Source organism: Physeter macrocephalus, chromosome 9 (assembly GCF_002837175.3).
Source record: "Physeter macrocephalus isolate SW-GA chromosome 9, ASM283717v5, whole genome shotgun sequence".
Taxonomy (NCBI): Eukaryota; Metazoa; Chordata; class Mammalia; order Artiodactyla; family Physeteridae; genus Physeter; species Physeter macrocephalus.
Window position 1 is genome coordinate 13,415,963 of NC_041222.1, and position 14,889 is coordinate 13,430,851.

Sequence of the window (14,889 nt, forward strand, 5' to 3'; positions counted from 1 at the left end):
TTATGTTCAAATATATTCTCATTTATTTATTTATGGATTTATACATAGCTATTTCAAAGAGCAAATGTTGCCAGTAATTGAGATATTTCTGCATGTTATACATATATCTATTTTTCACAAAATTCTATGAGGGCTTGTAAACAAAAATTTCACCTCCCACTTCCAGCACTCAATCTCACAAGCAAACAAAATCTATGAAGCCTTAAAACAAAATCAGACACAAAATTTTGCTGGCATTAGCAGAAATTAAGCAGAAATTTTATTTCCAAGCTCTTCAAAGATTATAACAAAGACATATAAAGTATTCTTTTAAGTGTCCCAAATTAAGTCAAAGGCACATCATCAAAGTAAAACACTTGTGACACTGAGAATTCATTTAGGTTGTAATATTTTCACATCACTTTTTTTTTTTTTTTTTTTGCAATACGCGGGCCTCTCACTGCTGTGGCCTCTCCCGTTGCGGAGCACAGGCTCCGGACACGCAGGCTCAGCAGCCATGGCTCACGGGCCCAGCCGCTCTGCGGCATGCGGGATCCTCCCGGATTGGGGCACGAACCCATGTCCCTGCATCGGCAGGTGGACTCTCAACCACTGCACCACCAGGGAAGCCCCACTTTTTTCTTTAATCATTTGCAATATTCCATAGATCACATTTAAAACATTTTTTTAAGTAAAACCACCATTATAAAATAGAGGAACTTAAGAAGACAAAGATCAAATCTGCTTCATATACTGGATGGGGCAATCTAATACACAACACAACATTAATCCTTTCAAACAAGTTTGCTAAGAAACAGCTCCCATATTTAGTGTTAAAAATAAAACAATCTTCTCATTTAGAAAAATCAAGACATCATTTGATTAATAAAGCCCATTCTTCCCCCAATTTTATATTTGCTTGTCTTCATTTAGAAATTATAAATTCATGAGAAAAGAACAAATTTTGTTACGGTATAAAAATCTTAGTCGGGAACAACAAATTACAAATATTTAATTTTTTTAACAAACAATACTGTTTTCCTTCCCAAAATGTAAACATCTAGTAAATAAAACATATGTAACATTCCAGGTATAGAAACACTAGTAATTCACTTAGTGAAAGAGGTGTATTTTGGTATATTTGGTGGTAAGGTTTTTGTTTAAGTATAAAGCACTTCAGCAAAGAACCAGGCCATTATTATTTAAAATCTACTCCTTCACCCAGTTTCCTTGAGTAGAAACTCATAAATTTCCATAGAATTTTGGCTAAAGGACCAGGCCTCAGGAAAGGTCCTGTGAAATATCTAAAAGTCATTTGGCTGGAGAAGTGTGTTCTTGAGATTTAGAGGCAGTCATTCATCACTTGGTGCTTGAAAGCATTCCTCAGCGGACTTCTTCCCTACTGGAAAGAGAATTTGGTAGGCTTTCACTTAGTAAGATTTATACATAAAATTAACTAGTCATCATTTCATAGGTCACTTTAGGGTTCTCAAAGAAGAAAGCAACATGTTAATACCAGAAAATCCAAACTACACCATTGAATGAGTAGGACCCATGAAAGTGCTCTGTAAAAAGAAAAATGCTATGCCAGCATAAGACTATTATTTTAATACCATACATGTGGACATTTTCCATTAATAGGTACAATAGTATCTGATAGTATGATTACTTCCTTCTTGTTAATGTGAATAATTTCCTTTTCAAGTATATGAAAAAAGACCTAAGATGATTACTTCTTGTATAAACACCCCTTAGAACATGTAATTTGAAATATATTGCCCCCAAAAGACTCTAATAATTTATGCCCTGACCTGCTCCCCCGCCTCCAAAAAAAACAGTGAAAATGTGAACGAGACCCCACACAACACACTAGAACCCAGGAAATTTATTACAGGCCACCAAAGAGGTGTTTTCATTTCAAGAATAAATTTTTAAGGTTCTTTTAACCCTACTCACTTTCCCCAGTTACTCCATTTCTTCCTCCATTAAAACACAGAAATACATTCTGAAAGCTTCTAGGAAAGAAATCACAGCTGGTGATAGGACCAAGTCTCCTCTGGGGAGTCCTTAGTCCCAAGAGTAACAAGTCAGTTGATAGCACCAAGCAACAAATCACAACTCCAGGATGGTGTAAGGACAGAGAAGATGGTATTGAGGTCAAGAAATTATTATTGGCCAGCTCAGTTCAAAAGCTCAAGTACATAAGGATATTAGCATCTCATGAGTTAGTGCAAAGAGCATTGAGACTCTTCTAATTAGATGTATTCCACAAGCAGGCAGATTAGAGTCACCCTTCAGGGAAAGTTGTACATTTTGGTGGGTTTATTTTAATTCCCCCAAGAACAGTAGATATTTAAAACTCAGGTGCCCAAGTCCTTTGGGAAGCCCCATGATAATGCCATGGCCCCAAGACGGCCTGGTGTATCATTACTCACCAGTCTTCAGAGTAAAGCACAGGATCTGGGCTCCCGAAAGGGGTTGCTTCCGGCTGGAACACCTACCAGCAGGGCGTCCTTGCAGGCATTCTGCATGCAGTACTGTTGAAGCTCTGCCGCCGCCTGAGAGACCTGAAACAAAGGGACAAACAAGAGCTTGACACGCTGCTCACAGCCAGATCCATCCAGCAGTCACTTGAGACTCTGAAAAATGATCATACAACCTGACAAAGGTCATACTTTGTACAACCTCCAAGAGTCTTTTTTGCTGAAAGTTCTAATAATTGAACTCCAAAGAGGAAAAGTTACAATTTCTATAACCTTGATTTAGGGTATTTTTGGTTTAGTGGCTTACTCAACAAAGGAAAGATAAAGCCGTATCTTTTATCCATTTAGAATCCTAGTTTTGAGACTGAATTTGTAAAGAAATAGCTTATCCTAGTGTGCCCTGTACAAATTATCACTTATAAAGCATGCATTGATATATCCAGGTCTGCCATGTGAACAGACTATTTTAATGTTTACAAGGCTGGATGGAGCCTTATCTGGTCTGCTCGAAACAAGTGACGAGGTCCCTCCATCTTGTTTTTGAAGCAGAACAGCTTATTGGTTAACAGTGCAGTCGCTGGACAAGTTATTTAACTTCTCAGTACCTGTTTTCTCATCTGTGAAATGTATTTAGTAACAGTGCCTACCTCCCTGAGTTGATGTAATAATTAAATGAGTTAATGCACGTAAAGCACTTAGAATAGTACTGACACTAGTTAGCAATCATTTGTGGCAGACAGCAGAAACAGTCACAATATTTTGCAGCTCCTACCACCAAGAAGTAAAGTCTTTATCCACCCCTTGAATCTGGGCTGCCCTTGAAACTTACTTTGACCAGGACAATGGCAGAAATAATGGGCAAGTTCCAAGCTTAGGCCTCAAAAGCCTTTGCAGCTACTTCTCTTGCTATGGTTGCAACCGTAAGACCACCATCAAATGAGCCCAAGCTAGCCTACTGGAGGTCTTGTGGAGGAGAACCAGTCAGCCAAACCCCAGCCACCTGCCTACCAACCTCCAGACATATAAGTGAGGCCATCCTAGATCATCCAGCCATCAGCCAACCCTCCATTTGATGGCAGATGCACAGAGAGCCCAGCAAAGACCAGCAGAACTATACAGCTGAGCACAGCTTAAACTGTTGATCCAAGAATTGCGAGTTTATAAAGGTTGTTTTAAACCACTAAGTTTTGAAGAAGTGTATTAGGCAGCATTGACACAATTTTATTCTGCCTTTCTTCTTAGCCTCCATTTGATGCATATTTGTACTTGGAGGCTTTCCTTGCTTTCCATTTTTCTTGTACTGAAAGTGTTTTGTATAAAATCTCACCCATATTGTACAAAAATGTTCCAATTGCTTTTCAAGTATTACTATTAATTTGTGTTAATTTTCCAAGCTTCCAAATAACTGAAAAAATCAATTCCTTAGGTGTCAGTTACTATCTAGTTTCTAGAATGCTTTAGGAATTTTAGTTTCATTAATGTAATAACAGTTTACTTTATATCATATAAACATGTAATATAATATTGCCAAACTAATGTTTAAGCTTGCCTTTCCCTCAACAGAAGTTCTGACATTTTCATGTTAATTATAATTGGAATTACTGATTTTATATATATATGTTATTAATTCAAAAGAAATTTGGAACCAATTATGCTCATGCTTATTATCTCAGCTTCAGAGGGAACAAGTGAACTCCACACATGATGGGTGGAAAGAGACTGTCTCCCAGGACTCCCAGAGAAATGGGACTAACTGCACCCTAGCCTAAAGAACATGGTCAAAAAGTTAAGGTGGGGGATATGCAAAGCAAATGAGAGAAGAGTAAAGTGGTCAGCATTTCTCTAGCACTTTCAAGGGAAAGAAACTCTGGCCTGGGAGAATACAAGCCCAAACCCTTAGAAGTTGTATCCTCCCAATGGAGGTGGGATAATCCCTACCCAAATCATATGACTTTCCTTGGTTTGAGCCCAGGCTGACCCATCAACTTCTGAGAGACTTCTCCAAAGCAAAGAAGGGGTCCTTGGAAGGATACTGAGCATTGAAGCATTGGGAAGGGGTGCCCTCCATCATATGCTAAGAAACTGGTATTCTGGTTTATTTACCAGTTAGCAAGTCTGTGAAAGACAAGACGTCTCCGGGTGTGCTGAGAACATCCATCCGTCACTGAGCCCTGAAATGAGTCAAACCAGACCCTGGAAGGTTGTGACTCCCTAAGGTGCTGCCTGAGAAAAGCCCTGCCAAGCACCCCAAACCATACTCCCATGAGGACACCCCGCAAATAAGCTTATTATCTGTGTGACTTTGAGCTATTCACTTGACTTCTCTGTGTCTCAGTTTCATCACCTGTAACTACTTTTTAAATGTAGATAAGAATACCTTCCCCAGCTACTTCACAGGGTAGGTAGGCATCTGGCTCACAGTTTTTCTTTCCACTTCAGGTCCCCACATCATCTTAAACATTTCCAACAACCCTAGTTTCATTTCCCTGAGCTCTCTTCAAACAGCCTTCTCCTCAACGGCAGTAGTTACAGCCAACACCTGTAACTGTTCCACATCTGTAATTTCACACTCCAACATCCTGCCTTCCGATCACAATCTCTCCTGCCCATCCAGGGTACTGCTTCCCTTCTCCTCACTACACCTGCTCTTTGACCTCAGGGGGAACATCTCTTCCTTTTTTGTCTGGCCCATCACAGGGAGGCTGGCTCTGTTCCTTCTCCAGTCAGCCTGGGTTCAGCCTCTTACCGGCCAGACCCTCAAATTCCTTGCTCTCCACTCCCACTTCTATCTTTCTGGCAAAACTCCCCCGCTAACCCACTACTTGGATCAACTACCATTCACCTTGGGCACTCAGATTCCTGGGCAGCCAAATACTGCTGGAGACAAAAAAAAAAAAAAAAAAAAAAAAAGTAGGACAATCAACCTCACAGTAGCTGGGTCTTCAGAATCACAGGCTGTCTATGATTGTGCCTGCTCGGGGGTCCTCTCCCATTCCCAACAGCACTCTCTCCCTCATCCTCAGCGCTTGTGACACCGTAAGTTCCCTTTTTTCTGCCTTAAAAGAAAACTTGGCCTCCTATTTCACAAAGAAAATTGTCATCATACAAGGTCTTAAGACCTTATCTGGAAACATCTATGTTAACACATATCTTTCTTCCTGTCTCAGAAGGTGCCCCTCCAACCCCAGACCCCCTTAGACAGACTACCTGTCTCTACCTCCAGTTCTCCTTCTCCATTTGTTTCTCCCCCTCGACCTAAAAAGACAGTGTGTTCCTTCCTCTCAACCTCAAAATACAGCTTTTCATTTCCTAAATTTAAAAAAAAAAGGTTTCCTCTTTAAAACCAATTTTTTTTTCAAAAAAGTCTTTCTATCCTATTACAATCTAGATTCAGCATCTACTACTACATATGTCACTGAAACCTCTCCTACATTCCACAGCTCTCTCTCTACCTTGTTTTAGAATCAATTACATCAATTACTCTCTGAAATTATTTTATTTATTGGTTAGTGTGTTTATTGTTTATCTTCCCCACTAGAATGACGTATTCTCAGTACCTAGAATAGGGCCTGGTACAAAGAAAAGGCACTATTGAGGTCCACAGACTATCGCAGCAGTGTCCCATTCATTCACACACACATTCTACAAATAATGCTATATACTAGTTGGTAAACACAATTACACATCAGATGCTTTTTAATCAACTAAACATTGGACACGTTGACTAAGCCCCAGAATTGTGAAAAACCCTCCTTCCTCGCTTCAGTACCCTTGCTTTCCCTTGCTTCCCTTCTCGCGGCCATCTCTTTCGGCGGGTCCCTGGGTTCCACGCTCTGGTCACTTCCTACAGTTTTCACTCCCATACGTTCTTTCAGCCTCGTTCTCTGAGCTTCGGCCCAAGTAGTCAAACACCTCCCGGGCATCCCCTCAAAGTCCACGTATCCGAAACTTACGCATCATCTCTCCTTCCTACCGTAGCGAATGGCAACGCCATCCATGCTGTCACCAGGCCAGAAACCCGAGCAGCGCCCTCCTCCCCCCTCATCCTATCAACCCATCACCGAGGCCCATCCATTCAGTCTCCTCCGCAGCTCTGGACCCCATCCTCCCGCACCAGCCAAGTCCGGGGGAGCCACCAGCACGTCGCCCGCATTCCTGGTGTCCTCGCGTCCGTCGGGCACCCCGAGTCATTGTCCCCATCACTGAAACGTGACCGCGCCGGGGCTCTCGGCCCCGGACCGCCCTCGCGGGGACAGGTGCGTTTCTCCCGGGCGCCGGGGTCCGGGCCCGTCCCTGCGCGGACTCCCACCGCCCGAGGCCGAGCCGCGAGCCTGGTCGGGCGCCGTCCTCAGGGCCGCCCACCGCGTCCGGCCACCCGGCTCGCGCTCGGGCCGGCCCCGCAGCTGTCCGCCCGGGCGCGGTGTCCTCCTCCCAGGCCCGCGGACGGCCGGGCGGTCTCCGCACCCCGACGCCAGGCGCCGGCGCGGGCCTCACCTTGATCCTCTCCACGCCGGCCTCCAACTTGAGCTGCTCCACCAGGCGCTGCAGGGCGCTTACGCTGGCCCCGGAAGACATGGCGGCGGCCTGGGCTCTGAGCGAGTGAGCGAGCCGGTGGGCGGGCGGAGACGCGAGGCCCCGAGGCCCGGCACCGCCCCGGGGCGGGGAAGCCGCTGCGCCTGCCCCGCCGCCCGCCGGCTGCTTCCGGCCTCGCCCGGCAGCCGCTCCCCTCAGTGGCAGACGCAACAGGTAAGCGACACCTTGGGGTCCCGAGCTGACTGACACCTCACTCTGCGTTCTAAGCAGGGAGGGCGCCTGCGTCTACCCCTGTCCCCCGAGCCGCGTCGCGGGGCCCACACAGGGCGCCCACCTACACATCGAAGCTCCTAGGAGGAGCAGGAGTGGGTGTGGGGGATGGAAAAGGCGAAGACGCTGTCCTGGAGACTCGGAACTTTGACTGCGTATGGATGGAGCAAGGCGTGGAGCGAGTGGCAGAAATAAGGGGCCACGTGTGAAGGCTTCGAAGCCCTGCGAGGGAGTTATCCTCGGGTAGGTGAAGACTGTCGATGGGGTTTCCATGCAACAGAAACAGGTTTCTGCGTTAGCCTGTGACTGTGTGAGGGGAATCCTAGCGGTTGACCCGGCAGAGTCAGTAAAGTAAGCAGAGTAAAATCGCAGACCCTGACATCTTTGCAGAACATACAGGAGAAAATTAAATTCAGCCCCCCTCACTCCCGTCTCGCCGTTCAACTGTAACCATTGTTTCTGTTGTGCTGCATTTTTTTTATAGTGGACATTAGTTTGTTTCACAAAAGTGGCATCATTACTATATGTAAAATGTGTGGTTTTGGGGGTTTTTTTTAAATTAATTAATTTTATTTTATTATTTATTTTTGGCTGCGTTGGGTCTTCGTTGCTGCACGAGGGCTTTCTCTAGTTGCAGAGAGTGATTGCTACTCTTCATTGTGGTGCGTGGGCTTCTCATTGCTGTGGCTTGCCTTTGTTGTGGAGCACAGGCTCGAGGCATGTGGGCGTCAGTAGTTGTGGCACGTGGGCTCAGTAGTTGCTGCTCACCGGCTCTAGAGCACAGGCTCAGTAGTTGTGGCGTACGGGCTTAGTTGTTCCGCGGGCATGTGGGATCTTCCCGGAGCAGGGCTCGAACCCGTGTCCCCTGCATTGGCAGGCGGATTCTTAACCACTGAGCCACCAGGGAAGACCCAAACGTGTGGTTTTTGTTGATTTTGTTTTCCGCTTAATGTATTATGAATATTTCCTTATTATACTTGTGCGCCATTGTATTTGTTAGAACCCACTTAAATTGAGTAATGCAAAAAGGTAATACACTGGCTTGTGTAACTGAAAAGCCTAAGGACTTTAAAGTAATGGGTTTAATTGACCAAATAATAGCTGTAGGGCTCTCATTCTCCATCTCTTGGCTCTGCTTTTTCTGAGTGTTGGCCTTGTTTTTTTCAATGATAAATAGACTCCCTCTAGTGCTGCGAAGGAAAGTTTCATGCTTTTATTGCCCCAGCCTATGTCTTTCTAATTGCTGCAGCAAAAATCCCCATAATGGACCTCACTGACCTTATGAAGTCATGTGTCCACCCCTGAACCAGTCTATTTGAAGGCAAGGGTTTGTGTGGTGTTGGAATGCCCGGATTAGCTGCCCCTGGCCGAGAGCAGGATGTGGGCTGGGGTCAGCCCCACCTCTAGGGGGCCCTGTGGTGTGCCACCCGACTTCCCATTTAGGACCAAGGCATTCATTGCCCCACCTGCCGGGAGTAGCAGCAGCTGATGCCTCCCAGCTGAGTCCTTCTGGAAACTGCCCTTAGCCGGAGAGCCACCCCTCCCAGGGTCATCTCTCATCCAATGACGGATGTGTGGGATGCATAAGATCTGCACCCCAACTCCCTTGCCCCAAGCTGGCACAGCAGTGAAGGATGATGGCAGCTCAGAGCTCCCCCTGGGGTCATCTGAGTCCTTTATGGCAGCTGCCTCACAGTTCATTTCCTGCCTCTGCCTAATCCCCACTTCCTGGACCACCCTACAGGTGTTGATCTTGACACTCCCCAGCAGACTTTCTGCATGAAAACCTCCATCTCAGAGTCTGTTTCTCTGGGGAACCCAAACTAAGACACCCACCCAAACCATATGGACTGAAAGGGGAAGATCAGTTCCTTAAAGGAAAACCAGGATGCTGATACTAGAAGGGGGCCAGGGGGAGTCAAAAAAAAAGATCTGCTCTTCAAGTATTATTTTTGATGACTGCATGATATTCCATTGTACAACTGGGTCATAATTTATTTACCTATTGCCCTATTATTTAACACTGTGGTGGCCACCTTAAACATACAGCTTTGTGTATGTTTTTTATTTCCTTATGATGCATTCCTAAAAGTGGAATTAGTGGATCAAAGAATATAAAACAGTTTTTAAAACTTTTCCCTTCTTTATCCTCCAGAAGGTGGTAGCAATTGCTATTCCCACCAGAAGGCTGCCTGTTTCTCTGCACCCTCACAGTTCTGTATTGTGGTTCTTTATCTCTAAAAACCTAATAGATGAAAAATGGTGTCTTAAGTCTTTTAGATGTCTTAACTGTTGAGGCTGAACATTTCTTCTATTCCTTTTGTGAGCTATGTGTTCAATCTTTGAGGTGTTAAAGAGTTTTTCTTATTTCATGACAAGAGCAGATTTGCAAATTTTAAAGCCCTCTCCCGTGGGCTCCCTCACCACAAAGAATGTATATTCTTGTCAAAACATGGAAGTACACGTTAGAAACGTGACTAAGTTGGTGACAGAATAGAAAAGTTGTGTGTCACAAAGATGAGGCAAAGAACTCAGAGCAAAGATATAGACTGGAAGGATCAGGAAAAACTCATCTTAGATGGTGAGACCTAGACCTTGGAAACATGTGTCCTGCAGATGGCAGAAAGGAAGGGGGAAAGCAGGGAGAACAGGAGGCCATGCACACGTGGAATGAATTAGTTAATGAATAAAAGAAGTCTCTAGTGAGTAACAGAAAAGTCACAGAAAACCTCATAAGAAACAGGAGTTTGCGGGAAACAGCAGGGTAGCCACATGGTAAGACATTTTAGGAATATTTATCTGGGATGAGGATAGAAAATGAACTGAAGCTGGGGAGACAAGATGACTTCAGTAGTAGTTTTGTCTTTTTGGTGGAGTGGCGGGATTGAAGCCCTAGAGAGCACTGTGAAGGTGGGATGGAGAACAAATTCAAGACACTAAATCAGTAGGACTTCATTGTAGTTATGAAATGCAAAGGAAAGTGGGCAGAGTCTTCTGAAGCAGAGAATAGGTGAGATCTGATGCCTGTAACAGAAATTAGGAAACAGGACTAGGTTTGAAGGTAGGAGCGAAGAATAAGGATGAGTTTGGCTTAGGAGAAAGTAAGTCTTCAACTGTACTGCTTCGTGCCTCTAGGCTGCTGAAAATGTTTAGTGGCAGATGTTGATGTGGGAGACATCTGCACAACCTAATGGTAGCTGAAGAAATGAAATGATCTCTAGTTAGAAAAGGGGGCTTTGGGGTTGCCCACGGTAAGGGAACACCCAAGGTGATACTTGTGTGTCAGCCATGAGGTAGCAGAAAAGGTCTAGGAGTGTGCCCCATCTCCCTCCTTCATGCCCGATCACACCCACCACCCTGCTTGCTGCTGTATGATTGTGCTTTTCTTGGAGAGAAGTGCTCTGGCTTTGAAAGAAACAGCCAGGTTTTAGCATCCAGCCTCCTGCAGTGATCCATGGACAGGCAGGCTAGGTGCCACTTGTAACGGAGGGCTGACCATCTGTGCTTTGCTTTATACGTCACCAAAATGTCTTCTCATCCATTATTTTTGCATCATGGAACTTCAGAGTGGAAAGAGACCTTCAGATAAGGTAATCCATTCCCAATTTTAGAGACGAGGAAACTAAGGCCCACTAAGAAAAGTGACTTGCCTAGTATCACACAAAGTGGGAGGAAAAGAACTTCCATTTTAGCTTTCAAGAGAAGTCACTGCTCACCTGGAGGACTAGAGTCTGTCCCCACAGATGCAGTTATTTCCAGAGCTCTGAAAGGTGAGGCATGGGGACAGAGTATCCTTTCCTCCTCACCCCAGCTAAAATGCACAGATCACCAGTATATTATTTTAGAGAATTTGTTACACATTTTTTTCTTGGTTAAGATAAAAACTTATAAATTTCCACCGTTTCTAAGAGTCTCAGTACTTTTGAGAAATGTCAGTGTCCTTGTAAAGACAAACATTTCATTTGTTTCCCTGTTGTGATCTGTAATTCTTCATTCCTGACATGTATTTTGTCACCCTTTTACTAACTGTAGGTTATTTTTCCAGAAAAGCAGCTTTAAATGACTCTTCTCCATAAAAATAATGATAAAATGGGAAGGTGTTTCTGCTACCTTCAGTTTTCTAAAAAGGAAACAGGGAAACACATTAACAACTATATTTAATGTGACACAGTATAATGTACCAAAAAAATCTCACTTCCTTCTACCCATTGCATTATTTTTAGAACTTAATGACTCAGGAGTGAAAGATTCACCAACAGGTGTGTGGATTCAGCTTCTCTGGAGAGATTTTTACAGGCTACTTGAGACTTTGAGAGGCAGTGTGACTTAGGGCTACTTGATGTTCTTTTGAGCAGCCATTCCAGGCATGCCTCTGTATCTCACTGGAAGTGTCCCTTCTGTAAATGTAGGCCTTGAACTAGTGAGTAGCAGATTATTCTATTTGCTCTGAAAGTTCTTTCTTTCCTGAGTTGTCATCTCAGCTGCTTCACCTTGTACCCCAGGGTACAACAAGGGGCAGGCGGCTGCTTTTAAGACACACAATTCCAATCCTAAGGAGCATCACTTTTTCACTCTATACTCTGCACAAAGTAAGGGGTTCAAATACCTATTTAAATATTAAAGAAACAACGGGTTTGTAATCATCACTAAACACTCTATTACCATGGATTTTAACAAATGAGACTTTCCTATTCCCTCTGAAGCATTAATATATGCCAGCCATTTTACCCCATCTTATTTAATTCTCATGATAATCCTGTGAAGTAGTTAGTATCCCTACTAACTATTAGAGACGAAAAATGGGGTTCAGAGGTTAACCTGCCCAAAGTCAAACTATTCGTTGCAGAGCCAGGAACCAAACTTTGGTCTATCCGGCTGCAAAGCCTGAGCCATTCCCCTGCATCCTGATCACTCTTCTTGAGGTTATAAAAGGAGACTGTCAAATGGGAGGAAGTTTCTTCATCCCCTAATGAAACTGGGGAGGAGTCTGTAGGAAATCCCATACGTCCGTCACTGCTCTAAGACTATGTGATCCAATCCATACATAATTGTCAAGGATACTCTGAATCCGTTAAGAAACTGATTAAAGTTTATGACAAATTATATAGGCTTTTTACTTAAATACTCATAACATTTCTCAGTTGCAGGCAATCTAATCGCCTTCAGACCCTAAACCTATGTAAATTTGCAGGCTTATAGATTTTTAAGTCCTAATTATCTAAAAAGATCCCCTCATTTCACAGATGAGGAAACCAGAAAGGTTAAATTTGTTTAGCAAATTTTATTTAGTTATCAGGGGCTAGGTTTGGCCTTAGCCCATATTTAAATGTGAAGAGTATCACACTTTGTAAATAAAATTAATTATAACTCATCTGGGGCCTTCCCTGGTGGTCCAGTGGATAAGACTCCATGCCCCCAGTGCAGGGGGTCTGGGTTTGATCCCTGGCTGGGGAATGAGATCCCACATGCATGCTGCAACTAAGAGTTCACATGTCACAACTAAGAAGTCCGCATGCCGCAGCTAAAAAAGAAAAAGAAATTCATCCGTACACAACTATTTTGTATCAATACCAACATTTATCTGTCTCAATTGCACAATTATAACTCAACAGAGACCATGTCTGATTTAAAGTCTTTAAGTAGCTAGACCTGTTCATACTAATGTCTAATAAAAGCTGTTTCTCTTTAATTTCCACAGAACTTTCAGTATGGGGCTGGCACACTGGTCCATAATACTGTCTGCATGTTAGCTTAGCAGTTGGCTTCTACTCAAGGAAATATTTCCAAGGTGTGGGTGTTAAAAGTTTCCTGCCAGTTCAGTTCAAAAAAAAAGAATCTCAAAGGAAATAAAACTACTGTTTTTCTAAACATAAATTCAGTAGTACTAAAATAGTTAATTCTATAAACTGAACTATTTTTTCATGTAACATTTTAAATTTCTGTATACCACTTGTAGTGTTTAAAATTCTACGCATGGCCCCTACTTGATAGATGTGTTATGAAGCTGCAACCCAGGATTTGTAGAACTTGGAGAATTCATAAAGAAATAAGACCAGTGAGGGAAGGGTCAGTTTTAGAAACTGCTGTGAGGATATTTGACATGAATATAAGTAACCCTAAGGGTAATTTTAGCACAGACCTCAATTATAGGAAGTGATAATAGAAAGCAATAAGCAGCTATGCTCTATAAACCCCTGAATTCCAAGCAAGGAGGAAATGGTGATAGCCCTAAAATGAAGCACAAGAGAAATTTTCTAACTATAGTGGGGTTCTGGGATCCCCTACCCAGGATTCTTCTCCAAGTGTTTCTGAAATGGAGAAGCTTTTGGTTCTTTGGTGGGGGATTGGCAGAGTATGGAGATAGTAAAGATACCCAAAATACATGAATGACACTTGTGACACAACTAATTGCCCTTCCTTTCTTCCAGGATTTTGAAGCATAAAGCCATTTTGTTGAGGGAAGGGGAGAAAAGAATCATAGTCCTTCCTTTAAGGAGAGTCCATTCATCTCACCCATACAATGACCATGATTCCAAAAGACCAACCAAACTTTTACCAAGTGAGCAGGCTGCCAGGAACAATTCCAGAAATTAGACTTCTATATAAAGACAGAAAGGGCTTCCCTGGTGGCACAGTGGTTAAGAATCCGCCTGCCAATACAGGGGACATGGGTTCGAGCGCTGGTCCGGGAAGACCCCCACATGCCGCGGAGCAACTAAGCCCGTGCACCACAACTACTGAGCTTGTGCTCTAGAGCCCGTGAGCCACAACTACTGAGCCCGCGTGCCACAACTACTGAAGCCCATGCGCCTAGGGCCTGTGCTCAGCAACAGGAGAAGCCACCACAATGAGAAGCCCATGCACTGCAACGAAGAGTAGCCCCCGCTCGCCACAACTAGAGAAAAGCCCTCACGCAGCAATGAAGACCCAACGCAGACAAAAATAAAAATTAAAAAAGACAGAAATACAGCAATCTAGTATATATGCAAAATAATATCCAAAGATACATGGTTTTTATCAGCCAACATTTATGAATGCTAACATATTCAGTCTTCCTATTTTTCCTTATCACTAGGTTTTTTTGAAATACAGTTAATCATAAATTTATTTGAAATTTTAACAGAAGGGCAAGAGCCTCCATTTCTTTCTGGTCTGCATAACATATGGTACCCACATCTAATCTTAGGTGATAATGCTGTTGTGTGGCACGTGTGTGGTAACATCTTCACTGGGACGGGTTACTGACTGCAACCACAGCACTTTTCAAAGGCATTTACCTATGGTTTAGAGTTGGGCATTTGGGGTTTGAAGCACAGCTTCCTACAATTTAGCACTGTAATTTCTCCACCCTCCCAAAAAAGAATGGATGCATAAAACACTTTCGTCTAAAGTTTACAAAAATATAAATTTTATATAATTTCAGAATTTTAGAGCTGCAAAAGGCCTTAGTGATAATCTGGTCAAACTCCTCCCCTAATTTTTTTTTTTTTAACATCTTTATTGGAGTATAACTGTTTTACAATCGTGTGTTAGTTTCTCCTTTACAACAAAGTGAATCAGTTATACATCTACATATGTCCCCATATCTCTTCCCTCTTGCATCACCCTCCCTCCCACCCTCCCT

General features: G+C 43.4%; 2 protein-coding genes across 3 annotated transcripts in view; one reads left to right on the forward strand and one right to left on the reverse strand.

Annotated features, from left to right (window-relative positions):
* Positions 1-133: 133 nt before the first annotated feature.
* GNG10 (G protein subunit gamma 10) lies at positions 134-7,111 on the reverse strand. Of its 2 annotated transcripts, none has more exons than XM_007112046.4 (3): positions 6,957-7,111; positions 2,415-2,546; positions 134-1,378 (listed from the first exon to the last, which is right to left on the reverse strand). In XM_007112046.4, the coding sequence occupies exons 1-2, from the start codon at positions 7,035-7,037 to the stop codon at positions 2,421-2,423; spliced, it is 207 nt and encodes a 68-aa protein (XP_007112108.1). In that variant the 5' UTR covers positions 7,038-7,111; the 3' UTR covers positions 134-1,378; positions 2,415-2,420. The 2 variants fall into 2 exon arrangements, with proteins under 2 accessions (XP_007112108.1, XP_023982194.1); XM_024126426.3 differs by having other exon boundaries at positions 222-1,381; positions 6,957-7,110.
* Positions 7,112-7,214: 103 nt separating this feature from the next.
* Positions 7,215-14,889, forward strand: part of PTGR1 (prostaglandin reductase 1) — a 67,629-nt gene continuing 59,954 nt past the window's right edge. The window contains 1 exon segment of the mRNA XM_055087372.1: positions 7,215-7,508. Coding sequence (XP_054943347.1) covers positions 7,423-7,508 — 86 coding nt within the window. The 5' untranslated portion in view covers positions 7,215-7,422.

Coding starts and splice junctions, on each gene's coding strand:
- GNG10 (XM_007112046.4), bottom strand. CDS start 7,037: ATGTCTTCCGGGGCCAGCGTAAGCGCCCTGCAGCGCCTGGTGGAGCAG. Junction 2,547..6,956: donor CCGGCGTGGAGAGGATCAAG/GTGAGGCCCGCG, acceptor CCTTTGTTTCAG/GTCTCTCAGGCGGCGGCAGA.